Raw genomic sequence first — 18794 nt, 5'->3', positions numbered from 1 at the left:
TCGAATCCCGATTTGGCAAAATTCGAACAATGCTCCAAGACAAAACAACCACTCCACACTCTGCTGTTCAAACTGTGGAGGAAATTGGCTTCCGAATCATCGTGATAAATGTATCGCAAAAGGTAAAACTTGCAACAACTGTGGACTCCTAAATCATTTTGCGAAAGTCCGCAGAAAACCAAAGAACGTTAAACCACAAAACCTTAAGAAAAAGATGGTAAGCGTCGTGGAAGAAGAACCGCATCCCGAGGATTCGGCGAATTTCGTACAACCAGCTAAGCTCTACGAATCGGACTATAGTAGCAGAGAGGATAATATGGTTGCGGTGATCGAGAATACAATCGAGAAAGTAAAACCCCTCAACATGCCCATCAAGATCGGCAAAATTAACACTACACTACTCGTGGACTCCGTTAGCGCATGCAGCATTCTAAATCGTTCACTCGCATCGCAAGTAGTACAAGGTAGTCCTCGCGCTTTCTGGATCAGCGAAAAGACGTCCCCGCAACTTCGGAACCTCTCGAATGAACCAATCAAGGTGGAAGGAAAAATACAATGTCCAATAACGAGCAACGGTTGCACCTGTGATTCTGCAACATTCACCGTTGCAGCAGACGGACTAAAATCCCTCCCTAATTAGCCATGACTCGTTTGATCAACTTAGACTTGCAGTGACTCAATCTTTATCTCAAAAAGTTAATCGTGACAACAACATTTCTTCTCCAGAATTCAAAGAACAAATCGCAAAAAACTTTTCCTGAACTGATATCGCGCATCGGAAGATCAAAAAAACCATGTGGCAAAATCTAAGTTTCACAAAGACTTTCAACCTAGACATCAAAAAGGTAGACGTATTCCCAATAACTTACAAGAAAAAGTTAATACCAAACTTAAGAAATTGTTAGACAAAAAACATATCGTAAAACTCACAAGTTCTCCGGATAAATAATTTATATCACCAATAGTAGTCACCTTAAAGAAAGATCAAACTATAAAGCTTGCACTTGATTCAAAAGTACTAAACAAAGAATTTCACAAGAATAAATATCAGATGACGAATATTGATACGCTTATCGAATCCATTTCTCAACAAATTAGTGCCCCTGCGTCGCAAAACACAACATATTTTTCTACACTAGATTTGAAGTATGCATATAGTCAACGAAATTTGGATACCAACACGGCAAATCATTGAAACTTTAACTTTATTATTGGTGATATGACCGGCACTTACAGATTTCAAACAAGACTTTACGGGCTAACAGATATGCCAGAGGAATTTCAAAAAGCAATGGACTATACCATAATCGGTCTAAAAAATACATATTGCTTTTTAGACGACATTTTGATCGTCAGCAAGGGCTCTCTGGAAGAACATAAAAGTTATGTCATGAATTGTCTTAAACGATTAGATGATGAAAACCTTCGGATAAATCTGCCCAAATGTGACTTTTGAAAGTTAAGAAATTGATTGGCTAGGATACCGTTTTTCTCAATCGGGTATCTCGCCACTTGAAAGTAAAACAGCTGCGATTTTAGCACTTGAAGCTCCGAAAACTCTAAAGAAACTCCGTTCTCTTCTGGGGTCGGTTCATTACATCGGAAAATTTATTCCAAATCTTGCTCAAATTAGTCATCCCCTCCGCCCTTTACCGAAAAAGACATCAAAATTCTTTTGGACAGAGGAACAAGAAAACTGTTTTAATGAAATAAAGAATCTCAACGCGAACGCAGCCGCAAATAGTCACTATAACCCGCAACTCGAAACACGCGTAAAGTGTGATGCGTCACGTTCCGGTCTGGGAGCAGCACTTGAACAGCTAACGGTTGATGGGTGGAAGCCAATTGCATTTGCATCTCGGTTTTTAAATTCTTGCGAAGAACGCTATAGCGTAAATGAACTTGAACTACTGGGAGTAGTTTGGTCGATTGAATAATTTAAAATTGATCTGTACGGAAAAATTTTACAGTTATTTTTGGACCATTGAGCTCTTCTTTCTATCATGAAAGAAAATCATGCAACAGTAGATTAACTCGCTGGATCAATCGTTTACTCCCATTTCAAATTATTATTGAGCATCTCCCTGGGGCGAAAATGGGTTTGGTTGACTACATTTCTAGACACCCGTTTCAAAGAGCTAAAAGTCTCCAAGTATGACGAAGATTTTATTGTAGCCAAATTAAAGTTATTTTCTGCATCTATTAATTCTTTGGAATTAAATAATACAAAACCTGCACCTCATTTACACCAATTATTAGAAGCATACAACCCCGCATTGCAAATCGCACCTAAAATTGAAGCCCACAATAAGGCGATCAACTTAATTAGCACACATGCAGCACGAGTATACAAACATGATTCTTATAATTCCCCTGCTCCGTGAAAGTTAGCCTCAAATACCAATTGTAATTTAAACAACTTAAAATATGCAGATTCCGCATCAGAAACACAACTTCGCGCTTCTCTCGCTAAGCGAAATACAAAAAAATTGTAAACAATTATTCCAAAATCGGAATGAATTAACTCTCGCGCCGCGCTAGAATCAATTTATTCATTCCAAGTTCCCGACAATTGGGAGACATTCCTTAAATATTTCTAAAAGTCACCACCCCCAAACAAAATCAGTTCTTTTTGCCTCAAATCATCTTACAATTCAGTCGTGGTTTTCTAATTCAACACATCCATTGTCATCTAATTCTTCTTCAGACAAAAAATATATAAGCAAAATCAATAACAATATGCCTTCTAAAAAGCGCATCACTAGCGTTCGTTTTAACGACGCATCTCCAACAACAAACCAGCAATCCTCAAGTCAAAATACAACTCGCCCCGCAAGTCAGCGTTCTAATTCGCCAGGCAATACCCGCACCGCAAGTCAGCAATCAAACTTGCCGGACAATACCCGCGCCGCGAGTCCTCTACAAATAACAACGCCAACATCTCCAACTCATTCTTCTAATGCTAGTACTTCTCTTACCCCCAGCCCACATGTACCAACATTCGACTACATTGTGTCTAAGATTTTCAATAAACCCCTAATTGCGTCGTTAACAAGCAAGGACGCAGTGTTAAAATAGGTCCGGGACTGCGTATTAACAAATAACGAAATCCGTCTCAAAGCTTTGAATCCGTATATACATTCATATTGGAGAGACCTTCATGTACGTTCTGGGTGTGTATGTATAGACGAAAAAGTTGCTAATCCTAATGTCTTGCGAGAGGCATTAATTGAGGATATACATTCAAGTCATCCGGGCACATGGGGTATGATAGTCATGGCCACGCATAGCTGGTGGCCTTACATGCACCGCGAGATTATTGTAAAAGCTACAGAACGCAAGCCCTGCACTGCGATTGGTAAAAACCTTAAATCTGTTATTCCCGCTAAGAAATTTCATCCTCATGTAGCGTGTTTTGAACCAAATCAAGAAATTCAAATTGATTTTGGAGGTCCAATTTTTGATGAGAAGGGTAACAAAATTTAATTTTTAGCCGCTATCGATCGTTTTTCTAAATACCCTACTGCATGTATTTATGACAAAGCAAACGGACCAAATGTTCTAAAATTTTTAGACATGTGTATTGAAAATCACGAAATTCCACGATCTATTCGACTGGATCAGGCAAAATGTTTGGTTGCCAATTAAGTAAAGACCTTCTGTAACAAACATAATATTGATATAATTGAAGACCCAGTAAACGATCATCGCGCTATTGGATTGGTAGAAAGACTCATTCAAACGATTAAAAATAGACTTGCATGTATCAAAGAGGAAAAATCGTCTACTAATGCCTTTCATGTAAAACATACATTAAAAATAATAATACATCAATTGCGAATATGTAAACAAAAAACAACAAAGGCCTCGCCCTTCGAAGCACACTTTGGAGGAAAACCTGATTCCCCGCTGAGCGTGATCTCGGCCACGCCTAAATTGTCCAATCTCGCATATGAAAGCATTGTAAACTACTATTTAGATGAAGCAACAGTGATGCCAGAAAAATTACTCCCAGATGACAAATGGGTGAATGGCTACCGCAGAATCATCGAGGTCGAGGTAGGAATGTCACGAGCGACGCAAGAAGGGAAAACCAGAGAAAGGCCAAGTACAGATGGCGAATCTCGCTTCCTGCGGACGAAGGCCCATCGACCAATTCCTCTAAAAGAGCGATCGGTTGAATTGAATTTAGCCAGATAAATTCATGGGAAACAACGTTCTAAGAAGAACCAAGAGAGATTATATGAGGTACTTGCTCCCGGCTCGCATATACTCAAAGTTAGCCCGACGACTTCCACAATTAAAGAACCCGGAAAACCCGTAGTGACAGTCAGGAAAAGCGATATCGCAAAATTCGGGACACAACTGGAGCGGCAAACTCGGTTAAAAGCATACGCGGACCACAGGGGACCAAGATCTGTGGACAAATTCGTGGAGAAGTTGATCCAAAGCCATGTTAAAGAGTTCACGAGGAAACAGAAGGGAGATAAGAAAATGAAGCACCGCAAGCGTGATCCGGGCAGCCGGGTCTCCTCTTCAAAATCAAATATTTCACGCGCGATGCGAGGACGAATTCCAAAGATCCCCAACTTTGCTGCCATTCGAAACCAACAGCAAGAAGCAAGTACCGTTTCGCATAGCGAGCAACCCACGACTTCGTCCACAACTACAACTGCCGCACAACAACCGAAAAGATCGTCAGATAGAAATCGCCGCAACCCTTCTTATTATGGCTTCGAAAGTCCATCTCCCGATTCAACAATCGCACCACCACCTAAACGACCACGGCGAGCGGGTGATGTTGAGAACTACCAGCCCCCACCCGAATCCATTGTTGAAGCGTTGCAACACATTGCAGACCAACAGCCGACCGACATCGATATCTCTCCAAGAATAGGAGAAGTCTCTCCACCCGCTCCGCGAGATCCACCACTTTTGGATATCGACACACCAACACTCGTACGCTCAATGACAGTGCTTGAGGCTGAAGGTCATGATTCGGATGAGTGAACATTTAGAAACTGAACTCTCATACAAACTGATTTAACTACAAATTTTCTAAGTTGAAAAATATATTTTTTTTAGCTATGATAACCAGTGCATATATTGTTGCTACTTAATTAACCGGGAACCAAGTATTAATTTGTAAATATTGTTATCATTTTATACATTCAAAAAATGGTTATTGTAACAATTTTCTTTGTTGATGCAAGGGGTATGTGATACCCAAGGATATCATCCTTTGTTAATTATTTGATTCGGTAAATTTTATACGGCGCCCTTAAATTAGTTCAATTCATTTGCCCTTGATCATTTAGTTCATATTTGTTCATTTAGTATTTTATGATCTGTTCAATACTTCCTTTCTTGGTTTCCCGCTTCGTGATCAGGCATGTCTGATCACGCATTCAAGATTTGCTAACAAGCACTTCAGATCATTCTCTTAGTTTTGCAATTCAAGGTCAGTTGAACAATTCTCTGTAATTCCCGCTCCGCAAGTAAGCGTAAAGTATTCAAGTCAGGATCTCACTCCGCGAATCGCCGTTTAAGTAAAATTAAGCGCACCCGCATCGCGAATAGCTACTCTATTTAAATAGAGTACGACAATCTGATATAAACGAATTTTTGTTTTGTAAGGTCTGAAAGTTTGCTTTTTAATCTAGCTAGACTAGATAATTGTTTTGTAATTCCTGGCCAGACCAAGTGTCTATCGATTTACTCTGGCAATGCTGGATCTTATAACTGTTTGTACTTTTTTCCTTTATCTGTTTTTCTACCAACTTTTAAAACCACTACCCTTTTCGACTTGCAAAAAAACCAGTAGATTTTAGAAGACAAATCAAAGATAGACTCTGAAGGCTACAATTGCTGTTTCTCATTTTCTCTACAATGCTTAAACAGAAAATGGACATTTTTCTATCCCAATGATTAAAGAATTTTGATTTGAAACATCTTGTAAGACACAATATAAATTTAGTTCCTACAAGTTCTTATTAGTTGCTACGATAAAAATTCCTTCAGCAGTTGAACTTCTTTTATTCTGAAAGATGAAGAATAATTTTTGTCCTCTAATGTCGGATAAGTTCAATTTTTCATCGTGCTAGACCTGACAAAACTTTTTTGCCTGTAATATCTGACAAAGTGTCTTGTAAAATCTGACTCAGGTAATGCTTTATCTGATAAGCCTTCTTCCGAAACTTGTCGGACTTTACATCATCGCAACTTTTAGCTGATCGAAGAAACTGTCAACGGAAACAAAAATAAATTTTCACTATTTACATAAATACAAGAAATCATTCTAAGCATTTCAATCGATAAGCCGCCGTCACTTGTCACGGTGTTTATATTGTACAATAGTTGTTAAAGAATAAAACTTTATTCAAAACAAGCAATTGAAATGGATAATTCATTGACATTTAATCTGTTTTTTTTTCTATGATGACCCAAGCATGACAACTTAACACGACAATTTACGCAAATCAAAAACTTTGTCATTGCTGATAGATTTGAATCCGATCAGTTGGTGTAACGTCAAATTAGAATTGCTGCTTTCAATTATTTATTTCTCAAGTTCTCTTCAATAACAAAGGTCAACTTTTCCGAAGTGTTGTTATTGAGTATGTTCTATAACCAAGCCCAGTAAAAAATACAAACAATTTACCTAAAAATGTTTACCCAAAAGAAACATTCGGGTTTATTTTTAAGAAGTGCTAATTTTTATAGTGTCTAAATTCATACAATTTTGCTCAAGAGCAAATCAGCGCGTGAGTATAATGAACAATCAAATCGCGTAGACGCCATTTCTATGGCATAACATTGTAGTAAGTCTCATAAATAAAGTTGCAACGAAAGTGAACGATTCAAAAGTCAATTGAAATAATTCAAAGGTCAATGTTCACAAATAAAAAACATGCAAACACTTCTGATTAATTTGAGGGGTCTATTCTGACAACCCCCCCCCCCCCCCCCCCCCACACACACACACACACACACACCTGCTATTTATTTACATAGTAACATGCTATAAAACAAAACACAATTTGCAAGTCAGAGCAAAAATCACGGGTGGGGTGCAATTTGGGTTACAAGAAGTGATCACTGACCTGCAAATGAATGCCCATTTGCAAGTCTACAGTTTTTCGAACTTTCTCTTGTGTTGCAACTTTACAGGACATACTATATCAAGTTATTTTTGTCGTATCTGATCAGACCATCTTCTGAACTTCGTCAACTCCTGCGAAGTCTTCTCTCCTCGTGTAGATATTAGTCAGGAAAACAACCGTGAAACTGAGAACCGAGAATGGGAGTTGGATCCAGTGAGTAGCCATCGAGTGTCCCCAATCCAGAGGTTCCAGCTGGTCGTGGAAATACCAGGTGCAGAGAATTGGTCCGAAGACTCCCCCTGACATCTGGATGAAACTGATTAGGACCACAAAGTTGTATACATGCTGGTGTACCTGTACAACAGCCATTTTTCTTTCCCAATACTGCATTGATTTGCAAAACTTTTTGCTTGGGCTGTAAAATGTTGAAGGCCAGATTCAAGAGCGCCTGATAAGATATAAATTTCAATTAAGTTAAATTGGCTCATTTGATAGCATCAACTACCTCAAGTTCTAATAGCTAATTCTCGTCGCCATAACGATTCTTTTACAATTGTTTACGTAGAGTTTACAATTACAGAGAATAAAAACAATGATGAAGGCAACCGATTTTCCATCATTTGATCATTCAGAATTTATCCAAGACTTGAAAAAAAAAGTATTTTATGGGGTACCGTTGATAAGCAAAAACTGATACAGAACCTAGACGAACTCGCCAAATCCTGCAATTAAGTGAGTTTGTAGAGCAACTTCAATTCAAATAAATGGACGGTTTTGGCTTAAATCAAAGTAAACAGTGATTCTTATTGAATTTGAATCGGAAGGATTAAAAAAGCGATCAGAGTTTGATCAAAATTTGTATTGCATTATCTGATTGACACCATGTTGTTCAATGCAGTGGTCTCCAATGTTTTGATTTGAATCTTGAATTGAAAGCTTTTATTTAGTCAATGAAAAACAGTGAACATCAATTCAAAGGTCTGCGGTTTTTTATTTCTACGTTGTCACGACTTTCAAAATGATGGCCCACGTAAAATTTTCCCGGAACAAGAAAAATGATCAAGAGTTAAGAAACAACAAGAAATTATATCCAATCTAATTTCTAATTTATTTTTATGGCGCGGCGGTTTTCGGCAATAATGAGAAATTGTGAGAGTGATTCCCACAAACTACTGGCTTTATCTCTTGTAAACTCTAGTTCTATTGGTTTTGGCAAAAAAAGTTTGTGTTCAACTTCATTAAACGGGACGTTGTTAATTTAACGTTTCGACTTGTTGATTGTTAAGCAGACCTCTGATAGCATATATCGAATTTTATCATTTTGGGTAAGTTTGCAAAAAACTGGAAAGCATCATTGGTGGACCACATACTGAAGCCGTCCATAAAATTTTTTCAATTATTAGCATTGTATCAAAATATTCCTGTAGATTTTTAATCTAATATGTTTTGAAGCTTGGCCATGGCCAGCGATGCTGGGTCAGAATTTGAAGCATATTGAGGAAATGCTTCAGAGGATTAATTGAGTCTTGTCCTAAAGTAAACAGTCCCAGACGAGAGAGAAAACAGTCCGCAATAATTAAAGATTGTAAAAATAGCTTTAAAAAAGAAGTATGAATCAACGCATTTATTAAAATTTATTTTCCCAATAGCCATTATCAAAATCAAGTTATCAAAGTATTAGAATGGGACACAAAGTAGGTTGTTAAACAAAATTTGATTTGTCTTATTTGACGAATATATAAGAGTCTATCGCGACGTTTGGCGTCACAATATCAGCACCAACTGTTACAATGCAATTCAAACACACGATTAAAATTGGTGGCTATTTTTGTACAAAAACAATTTTAAAGTGCAAAATATTTTGATGTCATTTTGGAGCTGAACATACTCCTGTTTCGCAGTGAGACGAAACAGGGTCTAGTATCAATACCATTAAGCATTAGAGATGGTAATTAGGAAATTTGAGTAACGGGCATCTAAAATGCGCAGGTCCGATTTGTTTCAATTGCGAGCTGTGAGCGTTCGCGTTTCAATCGTTGCTTTCACATTCAAAAATAAAAAAGCAGCAACATGCAAAATAAAAATTTGAAACATAACCGGCAGACAGCTGAAAATTAGCCACCGTTGATTCCCAAACCCAAGATTGGGATTGAAAGAAGAGAAAAAAATTAACGAAAAATGATTTTTGTACACGAACAATTTTAAAGTCCGAACTATTTCGATGTCATTTTAGATCTGAACATACTCCTGTTTCGTAATGCGACAACACAAGGTCTTGTATCAATACCAATAAGCATTAGAGATGGTAATTAAGAACAAAGTTCGAGTAACGGCCATATAAAAATTTGGGCGTTATGGGTTTATCCCGTTTCTATTTCTTGATTTCGTTTTTTGATAATGAGACTGTTCATTTTGAATTGATTTGCTGAGCAACTGCTGTCTTAAAACACTTTTAGCAGAATGAGAGAAGAGTGAACAGATTTCACGCAAAATGTTGAACAAGCTGTGAACTAAGGTAAAATGAAAAAATGTACGACGAATTAAAAAACATAGCACCAATGATTCACAAAACCCAGATTTCGATTGGAAAAACATATACATTGATTATTATACAAAAACTATTTTACATTGCAAACTAGGTTGATTCCATTCTGTAGTTTGACATATTCCTGTTTCTTACCAATAAACATTCGGGATGGCGACTAAGACTCATAAAAACAAAAGTTCAAGCAGCGGGCATCTATTCTGTTTGTTTTTCGATAATGACTCTTTTGACTCTTGATTATTTTGCAGAGCAATTGTTGTTTGAAGGAACGTTAAGTAGAATGAGAAAAGATTAAAATTAGCCGAGAGAAGTCAAAACGATTTCACGCAAAATGTTGACCAAGCTGTGAACTAAGGTAAAGTTAAAACATTTTTAGTATGTCCAAGTAAAAAACATAGCAGGACATATCCTGATGTACATTCCAAAAAACTGAATGAAAAACTGAAAATTATTGTACCTGACCAGCAGATCAATTGAACAATTCCAGCCAAAAAGGTTCTCAAAAGTTAGGAAACAAAATAATCGAACTACTTAAACAAAACAATCATTGCTACAAAGATTTTACCCTGAAGTGATTATGATACAGTTCGATATACTCATTAACTCATGCACAAGCCTCGAAAAAGATTTATCATCCACAAAAGGTAGATAAACTCGAGAAATATGACAAATGCTTCAAAAAAAACTGAAGAAAAAAATGTAAAATTTCCAAACTTTTATAAAATTTAAACCGCTCTGGGTCTCCGGAGCTCTGTCATGTAAACCATCTGCAAGTCTTTAAAAAGTTTTGTTTGCTTGTAAAAATTTAAAACGTTTGCAAGTTTTAACAAAAATTTGCCAAATTTGTAATATTAGTATCTTCAGAACCATTTCATTGTCTGCAGAGACTATCTCGAATCCCTATTTCAAGCCTTAAATAGGTTGATTGGCTCATAAATCTCAATAAATTTGGAACAAGCTAATAATTTTCTGGAAATATGAAAAGCGTTTTATCAAAAAAATGCTAACACAAGTGTTATTAAAATATTGATAACCAATCCATTACCTCTAGCTACTATGCAGTAACTTATTATCAAACACTACATAGGGTTCATGGGTATATGGTGCTGGAAAACTCGCTCTAGAAATTGCTTGTTAAGAAATTCCAATTTTATATAAAAAACTGCTAAAGTTCGTGATATTAAAAATGAATACTCTTTCCTTGCCACTAGAAATTGTACAGGAACCTATTATCAAATACGTGAGGTTCCTTGGCCCTTGAGGCCCAAATAATGTGAAAAAATTTATGATATTAAAATGTTGAGAACAATCCCATGACCAATAAAAAATTTCAGTAAACCATTATTAAATCCTATAGGATTTTTCTTGGCACCTGGGGCTTCAACAATGACAATGTTTAGAAATTTGAAAATGCAACTTTTTATCATTAAAAAAATTGCTAAAATTTGTGAAAATAAAATGTTGAAAACTTTTCTACTACCACTAGAGACTAAGCAGTAACCTATCATCAAACCCTAGAGGAAGTTCCTTGACACCTAGGGCTCAAAGGACAAAAAATTCAAAAAAATTGGAGAAAATCGTAAAAATTAGTATCAATTTGCGTGTTTGCTTTTAGTACAAAAACATATAGCTATTAAAATGGTAAAAAAGTGCTATGACTTGGAAAACACCTTTATTAATTTTGCAAACCTCAATTTTGGACTGGTTCAACAAAAAAAATTACAAATTGTCGAAAAAACGCAAAAAATTGCAACATTTTGGGCACGAAAGTTCTTCATATGGCATTTTAACCTTAGGTTACAGTCTTCCCAGTAGCGTTACTGCTCCAAGCACTTGAACGTCGCTGCACCAATTGCGGCTAACGGCCTCTAATGAAACTTGATGCCAGTTGAGCTTTACCTGTTTATTCCGTTTTCAAAGCTCGAAGTCATGAAAAAAGGTGTGAAAACATCTTACAAAAATTTTTAAAAACATAGCAGGACACGTCCTGGAATACAATTCAAAGATTTGTAATAACTCATGGGCTGACCATCATTTACTCAACGTTGAAAGGCAAATGAAAGCTGTTAGTAATGAGACTAAGCAATAAAACAACACAGGAACGACAAGAACAAGCAAGACTAAAAATTCATCTTCTCTATATTCATATGTTTCTCATTAACAACCTGTCATTAAATGTCGAGTCCTCTTACTAGTAAAATTAAATGTTAAGAAAAAAACAACCGAAAATCGCAACAAAACTAGCTGAAACTTTTCCAAAACATTTAGTATAAAAGTCACAGAACGCAACAGCCACCGAAGGATAAAATTGCATCAATTAATTGAGTCCTTAATGACCACTTTTGAGACCTGTCATCAATGAGATTGTGATAAAACCGCATTAAGTACAACAAAATCTAAAAAAAACAAAAAAGTAATTAAGTAAAAAAAAGTAAAAAACGAACAAGAGTATAAGTTAAAAAAAAAGCAATAGCTATCAATTGAAATGAATGAGCCTTTTTAGTAACCAGTGCGATCTATCAGCAATGAGACTAAAAAATTCGATAATGATTATTGAAAACAATTAGTGTCAAAGTCATAGAAAGCACAAGCTTCGAACAAAAAAGATTAGTTCGATAAACATAACCCCCTATTAGCAGTATCAGAGACCTGTCCAAAATAATATTAAATGATAAGAAATCATAAAGTACAATAAATACTTGCAGAACTCAAAAAATTCACTCACAAGTAGTGTCAAAGTCATGAAAACCGCTAGCTATTAACTCGAGTCATTATTTAGGTTCTTTTGTGCCTAATTATTAACCAATCAGACCTGTCATTGATGACAATAAGTGATAAGACAACAAATAATTTTAAAGTGGGCAAAATATAAAATTCACTAATATTCTATGACAACAAATAGTGGCAATGTCATAAAATTTTTAGCTGCCCCTTAATGAATTCAAGCAAAGGCAAATACGCACCATTAGAACACATATGTACCGTCTTAAAAGCACCGAAAGAGAAAAAACGCTGAAAACAAAAGTCAAATTGACGCACCTGAAAAAATCCATCCCGGAAACCTCCAAATTGTTCAAACACCAATAGCTCACTCCTTTAAAGGTTTCTTGAAAAAAGTCACGCCCCAAACCTAATGGATTTTTCGCTCCCTTTACTATGTCAGTGTGACCAAAATCACCACCCTAATTTGACTTTTCACTGACGTGAAAAAATCGAAAAAAGCGTGAAGTGATCTTAAAAAAATACAGCACACCAATACAATTCAAATTTTTTGAACTGTAAAAAAGACAGAGCACCAATACAACCCAATTCTTGGATTGTAAAAAAATAGGAGCGCTATAATAGCCGGCAGAGAAGCTGAGGCGGCTATTAATAATCTATTTCGCATTAGGGAGTGGACTAATTTAGAAAATTGTTTGAAGTTTTATTGATAACAGCCACTAGCTAATTTTGGGGCTCCTCTAATACTTTTTCAACATTTTTAGTGATACGCTATCACTGTGTTCAAACTAAACTATCGCCGTTGTATAAAGAAAATATATTTTTGACGGCTGTATTTTTTCAAAACAGGGAGAAACCGTGACTTGAAGGAGCAGGGCTCAAAGTTTTTTCTACGAAGTCGGCTCTCGCAAAAAAAGGAGATTAGTTCTCCTGCATACTCTGGAACATGGGTTCACAAGCACATTTCTCAGATTACTGTATAAATGACATACTGTGAAAAAAGATGATAAACGTGTCCTGTAAATAGTCATTTGCACCAAAAAAACACAAATTTAGAACACAAATTTAGTAAACCTCCCTAACCTCCCCCTCCTCCCAAGTCAAAGTTCAATGTAGTTATCACTAGTATACATGAACAAGTTTACCTCAGCCGAGAAGAAATAGGTGGCCTGCTTGCTCAGAATTAGAACTCCAAAGTCGATCAAGTACACGATGAGAAAAACAGCTGCTGCATATTGGATAGCGGATAACACTTTTGACACCTCCAACATCACGAAGTCTGGCATATTTTCACATCCGGGAGGTCCCAGAGCCGGACACATCATGAACTGACCATAATGGGTGACGTTGTTCATTTTGTACTCGACGGTGGAGACGGAAGCTGAGAGAAATCCGATACAAAAAAGTTGCAAAATTCCCCCTCCGATCATCCACCAACCTTTGTTTACTTTGCCGTACAGTTTTTGTTGACAAAACATCTTTTTATTGTTTTTGTTCTATTAGTTGAGGCGATGGTCTTTTCACAGTTACGACGAATGACTTTTTCAACAGTTGAAAATGTGCGTTAATTAAACAATTAATTAAATTTTTCAAGTAAATCAAAACCAATTACCAAAAAGCACCTTTCTAATTTTAACGTTGGCATTTAGCGAGCAGCATTTGCATATAAGTAGCTTTAGTCAAATTTGGACAAAACTGGCAGAAAATTTAACCAAATTGATGCGATTGAAGGTTGTTTGCGAGAAAACAATTTTTATTATAACTTGTGCCTCTGATTAAATAATTAGCTGAAGTTAGTTTATTTTCACACGTTAAACTCAAAAATTGGTTGATTGAGCGGCTCATTTTAGTTCAGTCTTTTAAACAATTAGCACGCATGCATTTGGTATAGAAAATTCTACGTTGTCGTTTTTGACAGACGACGTCATGTGATGTTTCAATGCGCTCAACCAACAAAGTCAGAAGATGCGAAAGATGATGACGTCACGTACCGAAAGAATAGAAAATTGCTTTTTGATAATTCGGCTTTTTCAGTTGAATCAACCGATCAATTTTTAACCCCCAGCTTAGTGGACATATAACTATTACGAACTCAAGATAATTTAATTGTGTATATTTTGGCATATTGAGTAAGCAACATTGGGCAATTCGTCCTAACACGCATAATACATGTTGAAATAAATACTCAATGCGAGCAAGATAAAAAGACATTTTTTTGAAATGATCGCTCCCATGTATCACGATTACGAAACTTAAAATTCTGAGTCAAAATTACCCGCTTTTTTGTAGCAATTTGCACCTAACAGAAGTCCGTGATGTGACCCAAATTACATGATATGACAAAGAGCATGGGAGCACGAAGAAAATCTGATTGCAAAAAATTTGATCTCATGCTTGATCTCATTTGAAGGCGCCTCGGTTCGAGGACATCAATGTTCGATCAGAATCAATAGCCTAAGTCTTGATAATTCTTAGTTACAATGCAAAGATTATGGTCGGGGTATTACTGAAGAAATTGTATTACGATTTCATTCACATATTTACCCTGAAACACTTACAAACACACCATTCCAACGCAGAAATCATATAATGAAACATAGATGCTTGATTGCCAGCAAATAGCTGCCATAGCTTTGTAGACCTGCAGTACCAAAATGATAAAAAAACGTGACAGAAGAAGTTTGAGATGACATAATTTTAAATAGAAGAAACTGTAAAGGTTATGTGCTGTTTTTAATACCTGCCCACAAATAACCGTAATTAAGTGTGACAAATACTCAGTCGACTTTATCTACTTCAACTGAAGTCAGCAAAAGTCTATTTGAGAGTGAGCTAAGTCACAAGTGACCAAAAATTTAATCATGCAAATGAAAATTCCTCAACTAAAATTTTAAAAATTAGGTTCGTGCACGCAATTCAATCGAAAGTGCACGAATGAATGAACAAAAAGCAGAATTGAAGTGAACGAAGCGTAACATGGTCGGAAGGGAAAGCTTGATTAAGAAACGAAAAAACATATCGGGGCAAGTCTAGAACTACGACAAGTCTAACATAACTTGGATTTCAGACAAAATGGAAGAACAAACATTTGTCAAAAGAGCAATTGGCAAATGAACCACAAAGAAGAATAGCCCTTGATAGTCGATAGAGCATATAAAAATCCGGATTTCCTATAGACACTTTGCAGTAAAGAGACTAGCGAGGCCAAAAAGTACAACAAGCACGAAAAACCACCAAGATCAATAAGGAGAAATAATTGATATTCGTCGTTGAACAAATCGTTTACACCGCTATTCAAGTAGTTAAAAGCTTAAAAGTTTAAAATTTGTTGACCTGCCATTAATGACATTGCCTATTAGGACAAGGAGCGCTGTAAAAATGGGCAGAACTGCAAACTTTACCAATAATTTATGAAAACAAATTAGTGTCTTAGTCATAGAAACCGCTAGCGGCCCTCTGCTGAAATTGATACTTGAAGGTATGCTCCCGTAGAACACATGTGCCAATTTTTAAAATGTAAGTGCCACAAGGCAACAAAAATTCTCTAAAAAACTGAAATTTAGTTCAAAAACTGTTTTCACACTCTCAACTTTAAAAGCAGTTTAAAACTTACTTTCGAAAATTATGAAATTGATCATTACGTGATTGAAATCATTACTCTAAATTGACTTCTCATTGACACCTAAAAGTTGAAGAATTGTGCACAGATGTAAAAAAAAATACAACGCCCCCAATTCTTGAAATTTTTTAAATTGTAAAAAACCAAGAGAAGGCTCATAACTTGCTATCACTGCTACTAAATAGTTTATAACGTGATACGCTGTCGAACTCTAATAACCTCCTACACATCATTGCTTTATTTCAAAATTTTCGGTAACGACATAGTATTAGACTCAACAATTCATCAACGTGAAATGTACACTATATTCAGAAAATAACTCAAATGGTTTCCATGCCATAACTTGGATGTAAAAAAAACTGACAACCTCGGACAAAATGCTCTCGAACGACTGGCGGGCGGTGGATCAATTACAAACTACTTTAGCAGCGGAGCATTCCCTATTTGCTTCAAATAAGATAAATTGAATGAAATCTACTTTTTATTTGACGTTCAGTAGCAAACTTCCTCCAATTACATTAAGCTGCTTTCACTTCCACAATTTAAAACGCATAAATAAAATCAAGCAGAAAACTCAATTGAAAAGTCGTTAGAAGACAAATCGTATAGAAGACAATTTAAAACGCATAAATAAAATCAAGCAGAAAACTCAATTGAAAAATGGTTAGAAGACAAATCGTTTGAGAGCAATTAAAAAACGAAAATATAGTCGACGGAAAATGAACCAAAAATTTGCCAAATAAAAATGCGTCAATGCTTTTTTATCAAAGAGTTTATACAAAACATGACAGCTAAGTTTTCAATAGCGTTCAATTTCAAAATAATGCCAGGGAACAATCAACTTCTAAAAACGTTAATGATTACATTTCTTTTAAATTTATCAAGCCAATTTTGCTTTTCCTCGATATTATCTTTCAATTTGTTTGTGAATTGAACTACTTTGGCAGCGATCAAAATTAGGAGAGAAATAGTTATATTGATTTTTCGAATTTTCGTATCGAAACGTTTGTATCGAAACGTTCAACGATCAACCTATATCCGATAATCTAGTGAGGAAAATAACGTAATCAGTTTGGTATTATCAGGTAACTGATCATAAAACCTAGATTTAATAACCAGGGACTAAAGTCACTCACTGTACTTAAAACAAAACAATTTGTAACTATTTATAATTCCCCTGAATAGCAAATATATTTGAGAAGGCACCCAGAGTGTAATTTACAATATGAAAGGAAATTGAATAAATGACAATTCAAATATTTCAGAACATTGTGACATTATAACCATTGCACATGGTGCGCAGAACGATTTACAGGAAAATAAAAATGAAACTAATTTCATCATACTTCAATTTTGATAGTCAAAATTTTCTTTCCTTTGATTGAAATTGGGGAAACAAACGATTAAAACTGAGGATCTCATGTACTTTATAAGGGAATAACTCATTTGTAATGACTTAACTTTTATTAGGCTATGCAAACCATTATCAAATGCATGAGCGCTTATTAGTTGGAGTCAAACCAGATCATGAAGGTATGAAATTTTGCACACGAACGGAAAAAAAACCTAAATTATCTTGATCCCATAAATTCAAACAAAATTTGAAACATTCGAGTGATTTTTTAAATTAATGTTAAATGTACAGTTGAATTTGAAACCCAACTGAAGATCAAAACCTGATTAACTCGCGGAAATTTTTGAAATGATGAAACAAGCTTTTAAAGAATAATAATAATTGGAAGCAGCAGCAGTTTAACAAATTTAACAATCGATATGTCTGATACAAGTCTTTGAAGGTTTTCTTTGAAGGTGCTGAAAGCGTTGAAATTTTTCAATCTTCACGTAGTTACGTACATTCTTCGCATCCTTACCAGTGCACTGATAAACAAGAATTAACATAGCCGGCAGATTGCCGGAATAGCTGCGAAAGAATAGACCTGCGTGCCATATAATAGAGATAGAAACAGATACAGATCTAAATTGAAAAAAAATCGACGCCTCTCAAAAAACTAGGTAAAAAAACATTCAGCGATAAATTAATAAAGTTTGTTAAAATTCAGTCCGCAGAAGCCTCTTATCAGGGCCCGTTATTACACATAAGAGTTCCTTTGACCTTAAACAAATTCAAATTAAACTTAAGTTTTAAAGTGCAAAAGTCATTTTATTGAGTGAGGTAAGTCACTTGTGATCAAAATCTAATCACACAAAAAACTTTTGCTAAAGAGAGTGAGAAATGACGTCACGCGCGCAAATGCCGCTAGTGAGAGGAAGAAGTCATTCAGAAAATTTGACTTTTTCAGCTTTGCTGTGTGAACAAATGTAAAACGAAAAAAGCGTCAGACGACGAAACAAAAAACATAGCCGGAAGAATTCCGGAAACGACTCGAAAAGTCGTGTTCATGAAAAAATTACCTTTCAAATAAACTATTAAAACAAAATGACTACAAACAACTACAAAAATTCTCAAAAATTGAAGACAAAAACAAAACCAACTACACTAAAAATTACATTCCTCCTGCATACAAAACAATCCTATTCTTTTTACGTAATTGAAACCATCAAAGTACGCGATCATTAGAAATCATGCCATATTAGGCTCCCAAAATTTTAATTTATGAGAAAAAGTTGAATACTGCAAGAAAATGCCGAAAGTTGTTGCAAAATTTTTCAATTTTCGTAAACTCTCAATCGAAACACTATTTTACAAAATAAAACAGAAAACAATTGGTAACTAAAAAAACTTTGTTGCTTTAACTGTAAACAATAATTGTCGCTTTCTATCAGAATGAACGCACTAAAACTAAAC

At 35.6% G+C, this 18794-nt stretch overlaps 1 protein-coding gene across 1 annotated transcript; it reads right to left on the bottom strand.

Annotated features, from left to right (window-relative positions):
* Positions 1-7071: 7071 nt before the first annotated feature.
* Positions 7072-13961, bottom strand: LOC142351837 (uncharacterized). Its single transcript, XM_075404047.1, has 2 exons — positions 13515-13961; positions 7072-7457 (listed from the first exon to the last, which is right to left on the bottom strand). The coding sequence occupies exons 1-2, from the start codon at positions 13845-13847 to the stop codon at positions 7206-7208; spliced, it is 585 nt and encodes a 194-aa protein (XP_075260162.1). The 5' UTR covers positions 13848-13961; the 3' UTR covers positions 7072-7205.
* Between the last annotated feature and the right edge of the window lie 4833 nt (positions 13962-18794).

Source organism: Convolutriloba macropyga, chromosome 13 (assembly GCF_964194025.1).
Source record: "Convolutriloba macropyga chromosome 13, txConMacr16.3, whole genome shotgun sequence".
Classification (NCBI taxonomy): domain Eukaryota; kingdom Metazoa; phylum Xenacoelomorpha; order Acoela; family Convolutidae; genus Convolutriloba; species Convolutriloba macropyga.
Note: the sequence above shows the minus strand (reverse complement) of the source record. Positions and strands in the feature narration are given on the sequence as shown.